Raw genomic sequence first — 17,059 nt, 5'->3', positions numbered from 1 at the left:
TGTAGTCCTAGAAAACGGAGTGAAAATGCTACATTTAGAAAAGGATACAGGAAATAGGTGACCGCGTTGGCTCGTTGGTCTAGGGGTATGATTCTCGCTTCGGGTGCGAGAGGTCCCGGGTTCAAATCCCGGACGAGCCCTCAATGTTTTACTCGGGAGTATGTATAGGATTTAAAAAAAACATAAAGAACCATTCATGATAAATGGTAAAACACATTATACTTGCCGTCTCACGTGCAGACACCTACTTTTCATGCTTGGAGATAACTTCGGATTTAAAAGTCTTTTTACACCGGTAAAGCGTTTGTCGACATTAATCGTGTCCTTTCGTGTGTTTATTTTTTTTGGCTCTCATGTGTCATGCTTTTATGACTAATATTAATAAACCGAAAGTCAAAAAAAAGGCGGGCTCGTCCGGGATTTGAACCCGGGACCTCTCGCACCCTAAGCGAGAATCATACCCCTAGACCAACGAGCCACATAAAGGACCACTCACCCGTGCGAGTTATTACTGCCTCAGCCACCTGCGAACGCCTATTTCTGGAGTATACGTAATGTTGCTAACCACAGAAAACACCCTTACTATCTAAATAGCTAACACTGACCTGAAGGATTCAGTATTGGGGAATGATGAAAACACAACGCGAAGAAATATGCACTTAGTAGTGCATATTTCTTCGCGTTGTATTATTTCTTGCCTTTGTTAGCTACCTATTTAAATCACATGCTTCCGGTTAGTTGAAACACTGCAGGTCGTCCTGCCCTAGCGGCTAACGGATACGTTAGCTAATGAGGTAGGTGCAGTGCCCCCTGAAAGCGCGGCTGTCGCTACATTTCAGGAAGAAGAAGAAGAAAAAAACAAAAACTGTTTTTTGCTTTTTAATTGGTTGACGGGTTATCTGTGGCGTCCAGTAGTTATCACGGGCAGCTTAGGTATGTCCAATCAGAGGTTCCGGGGGCGGGACATCCCTTTGTTAAAAGCGATATATCCCAAATTTAACCGTTGTAAATGTGTGTTGGTGTATTGTGTGTCCTTTAAGTGTTTTCTTTGCCAGACATTGTCTGAGATCATGTTAGTCATCTCTTATCTTTAGCCGTACCCACCGTCCACTCAGCTTTCTACAAGAAAACCACTGAAGTCCGCGGATGACAATAGGCAGCCAAGTTAGCTAAGCTAACCACCGAACCTGAAGCATGCCGAATTTTTGCGCGGCCCCGAACTGTACGCGGAAAAGCACGCAATCTGATTTGGCATTTTTTCGGTTTCCACGGGACCCGGAGAGGTAAGCCAGCAAATATGACAGTACGCTACGAGCTTTAGCATTCAGCAGAGTCCAGAAGACCATGTGTAGTATCCTAAAGTTGTACTGAAATGAGTGAGGAATTATAACACCACTAACCAATCCGTAAAGACCACAAACAAGGCGCGATAAATATTTTGTCGTTCATTTTCCAGTTATTAGGCCGTGTTTAATCACTAGCTTTTATCTGAACTACATCGTGTATATATATATATATATATATATCTATATATATATATATATATATATATATATATATATATATATATATATATATATATATATATGAATGAATGAATGACTCTATGGCAGACTGAGTTTAGAGCTAACTTTCTGGTATGTAATCTAAGACGTGTAGACTAGGCCCTGACTGTTCGAATGTTTGTATAATGTGGTTTCTGCTAAGGTCTGCATCTCCTTTTCTAGCCCAACATTCAAAATGTAGCAAAAGCAAATCATTTCTTAACTCCCATTTTCAGTTTTATTGTGATTTTTTTTAACATAATGTGGCCACAGTGTCAAACCAGAGACAAAAAGTAACTCTGCATTTTGGTGTGCTTGTCTTTATGTTGTTGTTATTCCATTTTAATAACGAGTCATTTGAATTAATAAGTTGTCTATAATGATAAGTTTGAGAAGTGCTACTTCAATTATTAAGTTGTGAATTTAGTAAAAGTGCTAGGGTAATGCATTTGGAGTACCCGATTTTTAGTGGAAATAGAAATACTTTATTGCACTTTTATTGATGTATTGCAAAAGAAAGTGGTAGGATATATTGCTGTTTCTGTAGTTTTTCTTTTTCTTCTCAGCCTTCATATGGACAGTGGCAGTCTCAATCCATTTCTGTATCTTAGCATGTCAAATAAATTTTCTTATTACTTCTAGATGCAGAATCTGGGTAGAGAACTGTCGCAGGGCTGATCTAGAGGCAAAAACATCAGACCAGTTGAATAAGCACTACAGACTATGTGCCAAGCACTTTGACCCAGCTATGGTGTGCAAAACGGTGAGTATTTCGTGAGCAGGCAGAGCCTTCTCTACATTTATTTCCTCAAAAATGTGCATCTTTTAAATGTTGCTTATTTTAATTATGTGAGTTTTGTTTGTTTAGTTTTTTTTTTTTTTTTTCCCCCAGAGCCCTTATCGGACTGTGCTGAAGGATACGGCAATTCCAACAATATTTGATCTAACAAGCCATTTAAAAAATCCTCACACCAGACATCGCAAGCGGATTAAAGAGCTTGTAAGGAAGATATTTGATAGCTTTTGGGTCTTTTTAAATAAGGTTAATAACATGACTGTTTTTAGTTTTGGTAAATAACTTTTATACTTTTTTTTTTTTTTTAAATTGCAGACTGAAGAAGATATACGGAAGATAAAAGAAAGGAGATGTAAGCTATTAAATTAGGACTTTGTTCTTTTGTTTGTTTGTTTGTTTTTTGTTCCAATTTTATAATCAGTTTTCTTGAGAAGATTGTTGTTATGTCATCTCTCTTCACAGTGGCATCTTCTATTGACCAGATTGCTTCCAAAAAAGATGCCGCAGAAGATGGCACAACCACCAATGAGGATGAACCTCAGCTGTCCACGGAGGAGAAGGCATTTCGGGAATACCTGAGATCTTTGTTTGAGGCCGTGGTCATGTTAGGAAAACAAAGCATACCGTTAATGCCTCTTAAAGCATCAGAAACAGAACTTAAACCCAACAACTTCCAGGCCCTCCTAGATTATCGCATGAACGCTGGAGATGAAGCTTTGAAGAAGCGCTTTGAGGCAACGGCCGTGAACTCTGAATACCTTTCTGTAACCCAGCAAAGTCAGCTCCTGGACATTTGTGAGAATACAGTGAGGGAGGAGATGCTAATGGAAGTGAGAGAGAGTCGCTTCTTCTCCCTAGTGACAGGCGACCTTGTGGAATTTGCCAATGAGAAGCACCTTCCTCTGTTTTTACGTTTTGTAAATCAGCAGAACGTCCTCCGAGAGGAGTTTTTGGACTTTGTGCCATTTGATGGTGATGAGCCTGCACTGGTAGAGAGACTGGAGGCCCAGCTGACTGATCGCTGGGGGCTCAGCATGGAAGACTGCCGTGGTCAGGCCCATAAAGCCACTGGGATTTCCACCACCAAGATGAAAGCAGTAGCAATATTACTGATGGAGAAGTATCCCTTGGCATTGCACATGCCTTGCTCCCATATGGCACTGAACATTCACCTGGCCAACAGCCTTCCATTCCCCAATGTCCAAGTGGTCATGGAAACCCTGAGGAGGATTGGTGCTTTCTTTCAGGCCCAGTCAACTCAGGATGAGCTCGAGAAAGCCATCTCCACTCACTACCAGAAGAATGAAGAGAAAGGAGCTGCACTAAAACAAGCTTGTATCCCAGGCTGGACAGAACAACACAACGTCTTTGATGTGCTGCTGGATATGTTGCCACCGTTGCTGCTGTGCATGGACAATATTCGAGACAATGAAGAAGGAAAGTTTGCTGCCTCTGTGGTGGCAGATGGATATTCAATAGCAGAAACTCTTGCAGACTTTGAGATCGTTGTCACCATTGTCATCCTGAAGAATGTCCTTACCTTCACTAGAGCCTTTGGGAGGAATCTCCAAGGGGAAACACTTGATGTGTTTTTTGCTGCCAACAGTCTAACAGCTGTCCTGCATTCACTTAATGAGGTCAATGATAACATTGATGTCTACCATGAATTTTGGTACGAGGAAGCTGTGAGCGTGGCTACCATGATCGAGATTCCCGTCAAAGTTCCAAGGCTGTTTCTACGGAAACAGCGTGCTGCCGATGTGGGTGAAATTCAAGCTGAGCCATATTTTAAGGAGTATGTTACAATGCCTGTAATCCACGGGATCATGCAGGAGGTGGAGGACATGTTCTCTGAGACTAACCTCAAAGCCCTGAAGTGTCTGTCGCTGGTTCCGGCTGTCATGGGCCAAATGAAGTTCAACACCACTGAGGAAAACTACGCAGATGTTTACCGGAATGACCTCCCCAATCCTGACACGTTACCTGCAGAGCTCCACTGCTGGAGAATCAAGTGGAAGCACAGAGGCAAAGAGGTGCGCTTGCCCACCACCATTCATGAAACCTTGCAGCTCCCAGACGTTAAATTCTTTCCCAATGTGAACTCCTTCCTTAAGGTACTTTCCACCTTGCCTGTGCTGAAGCTAGAGGACAGCAAAAGTGACACAGCAAGTGGAAGACTCCAGGCTTACCTCGACAGCATGCCTCCTCACCAATGGAACAAAAGTCTTGCGATGCTTAATGTTAACACTCATGTCAAACATGACCTGGATGTCATGGTGGACAAATACTGCAGACTGTATCCAGAGGATGACACTGAAGTTGATGCAGAGTCTGAGGAAGTAGCCGAGGAAGAGGCTGGGATGAAATGAATGCAGTGAGCTGAACAGAACAGTTTGGATTGATTGCATAATTTTCGGGGGTGTAAAAACATGTGGATACAAGTACTAGTAAATTTTAATGGAGACGTAAATTAGCGCTTGACATTCATGTCTGAAGTTAAGCTCTTATTGTATTTGGTCAGATGAATAAATGGTGTATTTAAATGCACCACACACTTAATCTTGAGTTGTAAACAGATTCACAAATTTGTCTGGAACAAAATGAATACTCATTATTCCTTGTGGACTTTTTGAAAATTGTAAATCAGAAAATAATCTGTAAACATTCAAATTCTGTGTCAACTTGAGTTATTAGACTACACTCTTCTGTAAATGTTTATATATTTTTCTATCTTAAAATGGATCTGTCAGGTTCATTTACGATTCCCCGTTTCTTTCACTGATCTCTGCTAGGCTAGCTCTATATAATTTCAAAACAATCAACTGCAGCCCTGTAGTTCATCCCTTTTCTGAAAGAAGATAAAAATCTATGAGCTTCCAGTTGAGAGGGAAAAAAGTTTATTTCCCAATCGGTTGCTGTGAAATTGAGACTTATTTACACAGGTCTAGATACCAGTCAGTGACATTTTTGCGATTGCTTTAGCTGCTAGCAGATTGCTGCAGTTTCCTGTAGTGTGCGTGGAGCATCCTAACTTGCCTGCAGTCGGTCACAAACTACCCGTCAAGCTGTAATGTTTGCATACAAGTCAATAACTTTCATGCAAAGTACAGCAAGGAGGGTTTTTTTTTGTTCAGCACCCTCTTTGCAGCTGCTTTCACCTGCTGACGGCCAGTAACCGCTTAATAAATACACACTAACTACTAGTAACCAGAGGTTGCCAGGGGGTTGCCTACTGATCTCTAGGCCTGTGTGACTGAAGTCTTAACAGTGATTAGTCGCTGGCTTCATTGTTTGAAAGTTTGGTCATATCAAAATGAGCATTCTTTTCTTTCTTTTTTTTAACATTTAGTTTAAGTCATATATGACAGGAAATGGGTCCACTTTTAAGGGCTTTCTATGTTTTGTGCAAAGCCGCTGCTGAGATTAACTAATGGCCTAATTTTTTGGGGGGTTTTTTGTTTTTGTATTGTGTGCTTTTAATTCAAACCACATGATGGAGGCAGATGCCCCTGTTGATTCACAGTGCAGGACGCAGGAAGAGCAGGAGAGGGAGCAATGCCATCAATATCAGCAGCATCCCTGAATTAATGCTCAGGAAATGTTTTCTACTGTAGAGTGAATTAGAATGTCAGTTATTTTGTACAGCTAAGTGCAAATCTGTGGAAAGCTCATCCCTGTACAGGCTAACGTGATTTAAATGGTCGTGCATCACTGTTCTGATTGTAATGCAGTTAAATGTTTGCTTCACTGTGCAGATTGATGCAGGGATAGGAGTCGGCATAAATGGGTTAGTTTGTTTGGAAAGATCGTTTCATTTTTATTTCCACGCATTTTATATAAAGTTTGTTTTGCTTGAATAAGACTCTGTAAAGAAGACCAATAAAGCCGGAGTCAGTGACCAAAATATTTTTTATTGTTTTCTTGAATATTTCGTCATCAGATTTTGCATCTCGTCCCCACTTTAATCATGGCCGCTGCATTCAGTGGGATTTGACTTGATGTTAATTTCGTGTTATTTGTTCTGATTTTCAGCCACGTTTTTTTTTTTTTTCGGCCATTTCCTAAAAACGGAACAATAGGCTTCTACGAGGCTTGCATCCACTGTGGGTTTACGTTTGTGACATGGCAGCATTGGGGTTAACCGTGTCTCCTCCCTCTTTGCTGGCCAGACGCTGACGAGCTCAGGTGATAGTTCATCGTGCATACTCAGTGCAGACCCCCTGACTGTCGAAGGAGCACACAAATGTGGGTGGGGTCGCTTTGATGCGCAACCAGACAGCAATGTATACACTCCACAGCAAGCCCCCAAACTGTGAAACTTGAACAAGAGAAACATCCTGCAGGAGGAGGCAGAGAGGGAGGCGTGTGGGCGCTTCTCCCGTAAGTCTCGGGCAAAGATTAGATCTGCTCGTCGGAATTGCATAACGCGAGAGTAATCCTGACTGGACAAAAAACGAAGAGGGTTCGAGTCGTGAGTAGGACGTTTATTTACGTGTTTATCCCCGATTTATTTCCTTCCCCTTTAGCATCTTTCTCTGGTCAGCTTCCTAGAATCGAACATTATGGCATGGCCGTGCATTACGCGTGCTTGCTGCATCAATCGCTTTTGGTCCGAGCTGGATAAAGCAGACATCGCGGTGCCTTTGGTTTTCGCCAGATACTCCGACGTGGCCGACGTACCGCATGTGCCCCATCATCCGCAGCCGAAACTGAAGAAGGCCGGTGCCATTGCCATAGAAACCCAGCCCCATCCCGGCGAGCAGGAGGCTGGGAAGGCACCGCCCGCGACGGGTGCCGCAGCGGGCAAAGATGGCTCTACTGCGTCCGTCATGCGCCAAGACTTCAAGGCGTGGAGAGTGCGCCCCGAGGCCAGCTGCAAGCCCAGAAACGAGTACCAGCCATCGCCGGCCCCTTTCAACAACGAAACTCAGTATCAGAAGGATTACAAGCCCTGGCCTATACCGAAGAAGCACGACCACCCATGGATCCCCAAATCGAGCCCCACCGCCGGCGGTCCGGAAAGGCGCGCAGGAAGCGGTAAGCAGGAGCAGGTGGCCGCCGAGGTCGAGAGCGGCGTGGAGAAGAGCGAGATTGAGGAGAAGACGCAGGAGAAGGAGTCACAGGAGGTGGTCAAGAGAAGCGTGAAGAGGGAAAAGTCATCAGAGAGGAAAACAGGTGAGAAGACGGAGGGACAGGTGGCTGCAGATGTGAGCGCGGAGCAGAGGAAAGGCAGAGCGGCTGCAGACGCTCTGAACAGGCAGATAAAGGAGGTTATGTCGACTTCTAGCAGCTACAGGTAAGAGTGTAAGGCTGTGACAATGCGCTGTTCAAGGTAACACTTTTTATTCTACACTCTTTACATGTTTGATTTTCTGTAATTGTTACTGTGCACTCGGTAGCAGCAGAGGGTGTTAGCAGGAATAAGCACAGCATCCCTGAAAGCACTTCAGCTGTCACCCAAAAATCACTAGAGGATTTTTTGGTAGGCTATTGAAGGGTCTCTTTTTGCAATCTCCAGTGATATCAGATGTAAACTGACACTGCTACAGATAAAGGTTCAGTATTGATTTTTTTTCTGCTTCAGCCTTCCTGGGAGTACTACCAAATCAATGCCATGGGCCATGAATGAGTAAAGCCACTAAAAGGATCTGAATGTAATCATGTGTGTCTTAACAGGGTTTTTTCTGCTCAGGCTTCCTCCAATTTTGAGTAGACGAGGCATGCAAGTTGAGAAGACATGCTTCACAGAAATTTCATGGAGAAAAGCTCATTACAGATCAAAACTGAATTAGTCTACTTCACTGTGTTTTGCAGGCAGTGAAGTAGAAACAGTTTGGATCATGAGAATTTTAAAATGTGAAACCAATGAAGGAATAAACCATGTATACAAGAGTAAAGAAGGGCTTCTGTCTCTAACCCAGAACACACACTCACTGGCCACTTTGTTAGGTACACCTGTTCAACTGCTCATCAACACAAATATCAAATCAGCCAATCAAATGGCTGCCAGAATGATAAATTTAATGAGCTTGAGTTTTTATAGCCTCCATTAAAATCGGACAATAAATGCTGGAAAAACAGTGTCCACTCCAAGCTTCGATTTCTGCTGCAACATTAAGATGGTAGGCTCAGAATTTGGCATTAGCAACAAGCATGGCTCCATCCTGCCTTCTGGGCCCCTTACCAAGTGAGTACTGTTGCTGACCACGTCTGTCTCTCTATGACCACTGTGTACCCATCTTGTGATGGCTGCTTCCAGCAGGATAATGTCACAAATGTCACAAGACTCAGATTATCTCGAACTGTTGTTTTTTTTTTTTTTCTTAATACGACAATGAGTTTACAGTACTCACATGGGCTCCACAGTCACCAGACCTCAATCTAATAGATTTAATAAAGCTCCCCTGGGATGTGGTGTAACGGGAGATTTGCATCATGGACGTGCAGCTGACAAATCTGCAGCAACTGGTTGATGCTATCACTAAAATCTCTGAGGAATAATTTCACCTTATTGAATTTATGCCACAGTGAATGAGGACAGTTCTGAAAGCAAAAGGAAGTCCAACTGGGTGCTACCAAGGTGTACCTAATAAAGTGACTGTATGCATAAATGACCTTGCTTTCTGAATGGCTGAGTTGTAAACTGGAAGTTTTCATTTGTGCAGTGAATAAAACACAGTTACACATTGCAATAACAGCTCCCATTTATTAAAAAAACAAACAAAAACTATTTTCAGGGTCATAATAATAATAATAATAATAATAATAATAATAATAATAATAATTAATAACAACAATAATAGTAATAATAATCTGAATTAGAATTCCTAATTAATTTCCTGCTGTGTAATAGAAAACATGTGTAAGCGGTGTCTCACAACGAGTCCACTTCTTGTCTACATGTACCTGAAAAGAAAGCACGTGTTGCCCCTTCCCGGTCTTGCAGAGCGTGGACAATAAATCTGAAGGTCAAATTTTGATTTGACTGCTAAAAATAAACTGACAGTCCTGCAGAACCTGCAGCTGAGCTGTAATCAACATGAATACAGTGTACATGTCTGATGGTTGGTACATGACATAAAAGTGAGGATAGCCTCTAGTGGTGATGTCAAATTATCCTAGGCCTCTATGCCAAGGATAATCTGTACCTTGCAAACCTTTCATAGAAAGCTTTTTATCATTATTATTATTACTATTATTATTATTATCATCATTATTTGTAAGTCTTCCGTCTTTACAGTATAATCAGTGGCCGCTCTTCTCTCAATTCAATGCTTAATTTTGGCTAGCTGTTAATTTTAATGTTGTATGAGGAGCACCACAGCTGTGTACAGTTTTAACAATTGATTCATTGACCAGGTTTCAGTTTATTTGGGAGTCAGTTGATTTAATGACTCTGATTTTATCTTTTTTCTTAACTATTCAGTAATAAAAAATAAATAAATCAAAATCTCATTTACACTGTTCTTAGGACTGAGTTCAAGGCTTATAAGGATGTGAAGCCAGTGAAGCCCATCAAAGCTCCATCCCAGTATAAACCCCCTGGGGAGGAGACCAGTCTGGAAACCAGCTATAGTGCCACATTCAAGGGGGAGCAGGTGAAGGCTCACCCAACGGACAACAAGCTGCTGGAGCGCAGGAGGATACGCAGCCTGTATAGCGAACCCAGCAAGGAGCCTGCCAAGGTGAGATGACGTCCACGCACGAATCTGCAGAAACTATACCTCTCCATCTCCATTTTGACTTCTTGTAATTGCACACATATCAAACCTAAATTAACCCGGCTGTATGCTAGAGTTTGTATTTCGTGATTTGAGTTCTTACTCACTGAAACCCATAAGTGTTATCTCATTATACAAAATATTCAAGAAGTGCCTAATGGCATGTGGTCTAACTCCCCATAAACACAAACTAGAACAGTTTTATGTGTCAACATTCTTTTTTAATTACATGATGTGCATTTGTCATTGCTACTTGGTTCTGCTACACTACGCTCAGCTAATCAGCATACATACTGTGTATTTAGCAAGCTGTATATGTATATGCTAATGAATAGTAAAATGGTCACTGCATCGATTTCAGAAGCTAAAGTGACATTCCATCATTAGAGTATGGTAATATGACGTAATCCCTTTACCAACCTATTATTTGAAGATATTCCCCACATACGGTAAGATCTTTTTGCATGTAATGGGTTTGAATTGGTTAGTCATGTGTCTACAGTGGTGTGTTCATGTGGCCACTCCTTCTCTCATTCTTGTAGGACTTCTCAGAGACTGAGAGCAGCTCTGTTCTAAATCTGCTGTAGTCAGGTGTGTTCTCTGTTTCTTCTAGAAGGCATGGAGGCTGACCTCAAAGTTGATAAGGCCAAAACATGCATACTGACACACACACACACACACACACACACACACACACACACACACACACACACACACACACACACACACACACACACAGTATGCGTCTTGGCTAATGTGAGCTTCAGGCCATGTCCACACTAATGTGTTTTCCTGTGAAAACGCATCTTCTTCTCTCCGTTTTGGCCTTCCGTCCACGCTGAGACGGCGTTTTCGGTCAAGGAAAATGCAGCGTTTTGAAAACGCTCTCCAAAGCGGAAACATTTGAAAACGCCGTTTTTGCGTCACACTGTGGACAGCGAACCTTTTCGAAAACGACAGCACATTTTAGTCATGTGATGCAGTCATGTGACCAATTAAACTAAGATCGCGGAGGGCATTATACAGCAGTTGTTTTGTTTGCGCTCAATTTTGACAGCCCTATTAAAGATTAATATCAGTTTGTACATGCTCCAGAGAGCTTTTCTTCAAATTCTTTAATTGTCAATCGCTTTTGCAACTTTGTACTTTTGTGTTACTCGCAGCAACAACTCCACCTCATTGTTAGTCCATTTAAAAAACTCGACATTTTGCCGCGACGTTTCAAAGAGCCGAAAAGTAAATAAGTGGCAGACAGAAATGAGGCAGGTCGAATCGTCTTGCGTTTCACGCATGCGCAGTACTGGAACGTAAGCGTTTTCAGACGTTTCCAAATGTGGACGCACAACAATGTGAAAACGACTGAAAACGATCGTGTGGATGCGGAGCGTTCTCAGACGAAAACACCGTTTTCATATTTATCCGGGCTAGTGTGGACGTAGCCTCAGTCACATTTATCACCCAGTGGCCAGATGCAGTCCTCCCAAAGTTATTTGTTCACTGTTTGCCCACTTCTCAGCCTGCACCAGCCACTACCTTTTGTGGAGATTTGTAGTTTTAACAGTTCATCATGGGGTTTTGGAAAAAAAAAAACAGAAAAAAAGGATGGGATTGGAGGAAACAATGAAGCAGAGATGCTATCAACATGTATCAGATAAAAATCAAAACATTTGTTGCACCAGTGGACCTAGAAAACATTCCTTGATGCTCTATTGTGTTAGTAACACTGGGCAAGATGGCACTTTTCTTTTTTCTTCATGCAATGGCTGACCATGAATTGGCATACAGATTATAAAGAGGAATACTAGGAATATGGCAGTGCATTTTTGATATCCTTTGTGCCTCTGTCTGATTAGTGTAGCAGCAGTGTGCAGGTCAGTGTGACACAGCCATGTGGATCTAATTGTATTCTTTGAGACCCACGTCATCAACATTAAGAAGCAAAAATATTTAAAGTGTTAAATCTAATCTGGACTTTGTTCTGAAAATGTCTGGTAAACCTGATGGAGTGCAGTGCCTTTCTTTATTTATTTTACACTGGTACCATGGTAACATAGTCTTCCTAATCCCACACTGACCGTCTCTGGCAACAAAATTTATTAACAAGGTTTGCCATGGCGACGCCTAACTTACTTTACACAACTCTGAGAAATAGAGCTGAACACGTTTTTGTTTTTTTTTGGTCAGAAATAACCTTTCACTGTCATCTTATACAATATTGTTTGTAAGGTTTATTTAATCAGCAAAAGTTGAGCATGATTTGCAACTTTGTCGCTGGACGCTGATGCTCATTTATAAAAGCTGGGAGCCCCTCCATCAGTCTGTTATCACTAAGGCAACTCCAGCTCAAGAGCAGAAATGAGCTAAGCGCCTGGCTTGAGGCCACATTTATCTATGCACCCACTTTTCCCCACTCAATCTTTTGATCTGAACAAATCTCACCAATGCAGGCCTGCTTGTCAAGCCTCCACCAGTATTAGTAGTTGAACCAAATTACTTCATTTTATAAAGCATAATACTAACATCATATACTAATATAAACTAAATACCATGTATGCTTTATATTCCTTAAAAGTTCATTAAATAAGGAACTGCACGAACCACTTTTTAGAGAAGGAAAGGCACAAACACGCTTTTTGTGCTATTTTTTGGACCTTTATCTTCATTGCACTAACCACATCATGCAAGTATCATCTATAGCATATGGTGTCATTTGCCTGAAATTATCTTGAGTAGCAAGATAAAAGAAGGTTTGTATTGCATGATAAAATAAGACTTGATTTATAATCTATCAGTTAGCCTACAGTAAGTAAAGATGTAAATGGTTAGCTTAAAATTTTGGGAAGTATGCTTATTTGTTTTCTTGCTTGGAGCCAGCAGTTAATTAGCTTTGCACAAAGGTTCTCAAAATGTGGTCCGCGGGTCAGTGGCATTCCATGGTAACACAGTATGCTGCCTGTGAGTTTGACATGGAAAGAATACATGAATGTACAACACATTTAATTTATATGCATGTCACCCTTTAAATTTCCAGTGCAGAGCAAAACCAAGAAAATGTATCACTTCGGTTTCATCTCTGCTGTTCTAGCAGTCATAGCGGTCTAAACCTTACTGTCACCTCATTAGCTGTTAGTTCCTCACACCCCACATGGTGGTGGTGGTGTTGGTTGGTTTCATTATGTCACCCCCACTGGTTAAACGTGGAAAACTAAACGAAATAAAATGTAGAATCCTAGAATATTCCCACAGAGTGTCAACGACATGCCTGATCATCAGCATCAGAATTCCCTTCTAAGCTGAGATCTGCAACTTGTTATTTCAACATGTTAAAATGGCAGTTTTGCATTGGGGTTAAAGTCTGCACCATCCTGCAGTTAGAAAGTCTTGCTATAAGGCGTTTGAACAAATGTGATTGGCTCAGTTGTTGGCTTTGCAAGTGATGGAGCAACACCTGTAATGGGCTGAGAGAGGTGGAGTAGCCACACTCCTGGGTGGAAAGATCAACCCTAACCCCATTGTCATTGAATGCACCATTCACAGTTAGAATCTGTGGTACATGATGCTGTAAAACATGTTACAGAGCGAGTCAATTTTACACATTCATTGACTCTTAAACTCCAGAAGCCTGCAGTAACTTTAAGTAAATGGAGCTGGATGCTTCTGGATATTTACATATGTGGTTAAAAGTGGGTCAAGCTCAGCAGGAAGGCAGAGAAATCTGTGATCAGTGGATAACCAGGCCAATTTTTTTTATTAGGAATCTACCGTAGTGGCATATTTATTAATTATTTTATTAAACTGACAGCAGTTTGTGCTGCTGAATTTTCAACATGATTTCACATTAAATATTTGTTTGTTGTGTTCGATTGTGTCTAAAGAGGAGAACAATAAGGCCGGGTGTTTATCCAGAATTTTTGCTAAGCTGAGCCAAGGTAATTGGCTATCGGCTTTAGATTCATATTTAAATGATGATGTTGTCATCCTCCAAGCAAGGAAACAAAATAAATTCCATTTCCCAAAGTATTGATCAGTTTCTCTGACATCCGTTTAATCTCTTCTCGCGTCTCTTCTCTCTTTCAGGTGGATAAACCAGTTTCCCGCACCAAACCAAAAAAGTCATCATCAACACCAACAACAACAACAGGGAGGATGCAGAAAAAAGCTAAAGAGAAGCAGATTTCTAGTTCCCAGTCAGCCAAGAAGAAACCTTCTTTGGGCGCCTCAGAACCCAAACCGGGCGGAGCCGTCACAAAGAAGAGCAAAGAGATCAGCAACAGACTGGCAGAGGCGGGCAAACAGTAAAACAAGCTGACGTGGTCACATGAAGCGAATCTCTTCCCTTTGGTTTATTTCCTTACCTGTTGTTTTTGCTGTCCGGTCATATATAGTTTGAATGGGCACCAATGTTGAGCTTTTAGAATAATGCAAATAATTTCACGGCAAACTATGCGTGTGTGAATGTATTCTGGCGCACAGAAATGCTTTCTATTATCGAGCACATAATTTTGCACATTGTTTCTATGAGTTCTGTTTCGACAGCAAACCTTAAAAAGGAGCCATCGGTACACATGTAGTGTGTGTATGAAAGGGACTTTTTACCTTTGTCTGAATGGATGATGAATTCAGTGTTAAAATGATTGTAAACAAAAAGAAAAAGGTCAAAGAGAGGCTTTTTTTGTTTTTCTGTATCACATGAAGGGATTTTTGTGAAAAGTGAATAATCTGTTTCACAGTGAATTACAGTGCCTCCGCTGTATGGTCCTGGTTTTCATTTCATTGTTCTGGATGATATCTGCTGAGATAGAAAGTGAACTGTAATATAATTACTACAGCTTGCATGCAAGACCCTGTTTTCGGTTCATTAGCTGACTGTCTGTCACAGTCACATCCTAGCTTGTAAATTGAGCTTTCAAAGATAAATGTATAGGGTTAAATCCTTCTCAAACATAATGCATGAGTAGAAATAGATTCTGATCACACCAAAAAGGTACATACGGTGAGTAAAATCATAGTCTAGTGGCTATTAAAGCTGTAAAATAAACACACCAGCAATATGGTTTCACCCACAAGCAATCTAAATGGAGATCCACTCCCTTGATTTAATAAGAAAACCATAATTTTCACGATGACTCAGTACTTTGTGGCATTGTACTCCACCCTCCCCTCTGAGCTGTGACGCTGTAGTTGTGCTAAATAATTTAAAAAAAAGAAAAGAAAAGACAAATAGGCCTAAAAAAAGAGAGAGAACTAGTTAGATTTGCTCAACATTTTTCACACTGAATGCACTGATGTGTTGAAGGACAAGGAATGGGCCAGGACTCTTTAAACTGCTGCTGTCTGAAAATCTAAAACTCGCATGAGTTCTTCGTGACATGACCTCAAAAAGTCATCACAGCCCAGCCTTCCCTCTCTGGTTGTAAACACAGACGTATACCGTGATACCCTCAGTGGCCGACACGGCCGCAGTGTGTGAGGGCCCAGTCTAGCACTAGCCACCGTGGGTCTGCTTCCAGTTTTAGCTTCTGTGTGTGTGAGTGCATGAGTGATAACTGAGTGAAAGTTTTTTTGTGCGTGCGTGTGTGTGTTTGACCTCTTCAGCCTGCTGCCTGCTAAGCATCAAGTCTGACCCAACCACTACAAGTGCTGCTATGCACTCCGACACTCTGGTGCTATATCTCTCATCTTATATGCTGTCTGGTTTGGACTGCGCGTGGCGTGAAGACCAGAGTGAAGTGATGATATGACATGCGTATGTCATACTGCTGTTGTGATATTGTACTTGTATTCTCAGCTTGCTTTGGATGAACTGATTAAAGTGATGCAGAATCCTGCATTGTGACTTGTTGAATTTATTTGGACTTTAGTGTTTATTAAAATGCAACAGCTTATCCTGTTAAGTAAATTTCATATACAGTCACTGTCCACTTTGTTAGGTACACCTGTTCAGCTGCTCATTATCACAAATATCCAGAGGTCAGAGAAAAGGAAGGAAGGCAACAGCTCAAAAAGACTTATTGCAATCAAGGTATGTAGAAGAGGATCTCTGAATATGCACAACATGTCAAACCTTGAAGCAGATGGGCTACAGCAGCAGAAGATAACACGACTCCTGTCATGAAACTGAAGCTACAGTTCAGAAATTAAACCATAAAACATTGGTAACACGTGTCCATGTCTGGTGAGTTAGGCTAAGAATTGGGTACAAACAACATGAAATCATGGATCCATCCTTCCTTGTATCAACAGTTCAGGCTGCTGGTGGTGTAATGGTAAGGGGGATATTTTCTTGGCACATTTTGTTTCCCATTGGTAACCAAATGAGCATTATTTAAGCACCAAAGCCAACCCAATTAATGTTGCTGACCAAGTCCATCCCTTTATGACCACAGTGTACCCATCTTCTGATGGTTGCTTCCTGCAGGATAATGCGGCATGTCACATACCTTAAATCATCTTAAACTGGTTTCTTGAACATGGGGTTCACTGTATTCAACTGGCTTCCACACTCACCAGATCTCAATCCAATAAAGCACCTTTGGGATCTGGTGGAACAGGAGATCAACATCACACATGTGCAGTCGACTAATCTGCAGCAACTCTGTGATACTTTCGTATCAAATATCCTTTTTTCCAGCTCCTTATTGAATCTATGCCGAGAATAAGGACAACTCTGAAGGCAAAAGGGGTTAGCACTAGCTTTCTGTACCTTATAAAGTGGCCAGTGTAGACTGACATAAAAATGCAAGGAGGGGAAGTCCAGAAGAAATGAAATGATGATAAATCTGTGTGGTTACTCATGTTTTCTTTGAAATATCTTTCTACAACTTACATCTAACCTCCTAAAATATTATTTTGTACATCAAGAGATACTTGTATCTTGAAGAATTTCCAAAGAAAGCCAAGTCAACTGAAAACTTAGGGTATCTGTGCCAAGGCTCGAACTAAATAATTAAGCAAGAGTACTGAATTGCTATTTAACTTCAGTGTTGCTGGTTTGCATT

At 41.4% G+C, this 17,059-nt stretch overlaps 2 protein-coding genes and 2 non-coding genes across 6 annotated transcripts; 3 read left to right on the top strand and 1 right to left on the bottom strand.

The window, feature by feature from the left end:
• The first annotated feature begins 68 nt into the window (after nt 1-68).
• On the top strand, nt 69-140 carry trnap-cgg (transfer RNA proline (anticodon CGG)). The gene has a single exon. It is a non-coding gene; the product is annotated as a tRNA-Pro (tRNA).
• A 266-nt stretch (nt 141-406) lies between these two features.
• Nucleotides 407-478, bottom strand: trnap-agg (transfer RNA proline (anticodon AGG)). The gene has a single exon. It is a non-coding gene; the product is annotated as a tRNA-Pro (tRNA).
• Nucleotides 479-727: 249 nt separating this feature from the next.
• thap12b (THAP domain containing 12b) lies at nt 728-6,246 on the top strand. 2 transcript variants are annotated; one of them, XM_085430332.1, is made up of 5 exons: nt 728-794; nt 2,187-2,307; nt 2,437-2,544; nt 2,656-2,692; nt 2,803-6,246. In XM_085430332.1, exons 1-5 carry the CDS (start codon nt 790-792, stop codon nt 4,707-4,709), a joined length of 2,178 nt encoding a protein of 725 aa, XP_085286458.1. In that variant the 5' UTR covers nt 728-789; the 3' UTR covers nt 4,710-6,246. The 2 variants fall into 2 exon arrangements, with proteins under 2 accessions (XP_085286458.1, XP_085286457.1); XM_085430331.1 differs by lacking the exon at nt 728-794 and adding an exon at nt 930-1,283.
• A 251-nt stretch (nt 6,247-6,497) lies between these two features.
• On the top strand, nt 6,498-15,889 carry map6b (microtubule-associated protein 6b). 2 transcript variants are annotated; one of them, XM_085430334.1, is made up of 4 exons: nt 6,498-7,636; nt 9,812-10,025; nt 10,604-10,652; nt 14,139-14,200. In XM_085430334.1, the coding sequence occupies exons 1-3, from the start codon at nt 6,903-6,905 to the stop codon at nt 10,646-10,648; spliced, it is 993 nt and encodes a 330-aa protein (XP_085286460.1). In that variant the 5' UTR covers nt 6,498-6,902; the 3' UTR covers nt 10,649-10,652; nt 14,139-14,200. The 2 variants fall into 2 exon arrangements, with proteins under 2 accessions (XP_085286460.1, XP_085286459.1); XM_085430333.1 differs by lacking the exon at nt 10,604-10,652 and having other exon boundaries at nt 6,500-7,636; nt 14,139-15,889.
• The last annotated feature ends 1,170 nt before the right edge of the window (nt 15,890-17,059 follow it).

Source organism: Copadichromis virginalis, linkage group LG14 (genome assembly GCF_057382275.1).
Source record: "Copadichromis virginalis isolate Kocher_CV1m ecotype Utaka linkage group LG14, C_Virginalis_male_GT1.1, whole genome shotgun sequence".
NCBI classification, from domain to species: Eukaryota; Metazoa; Chordata; class Actinopteri; order Cichliformes; family Cichlidae; genus Copadichromis; species Copadichromis virginalis.
This window is presented reverse-complemented; position numbering and strand designations above follow the sequence as displayed.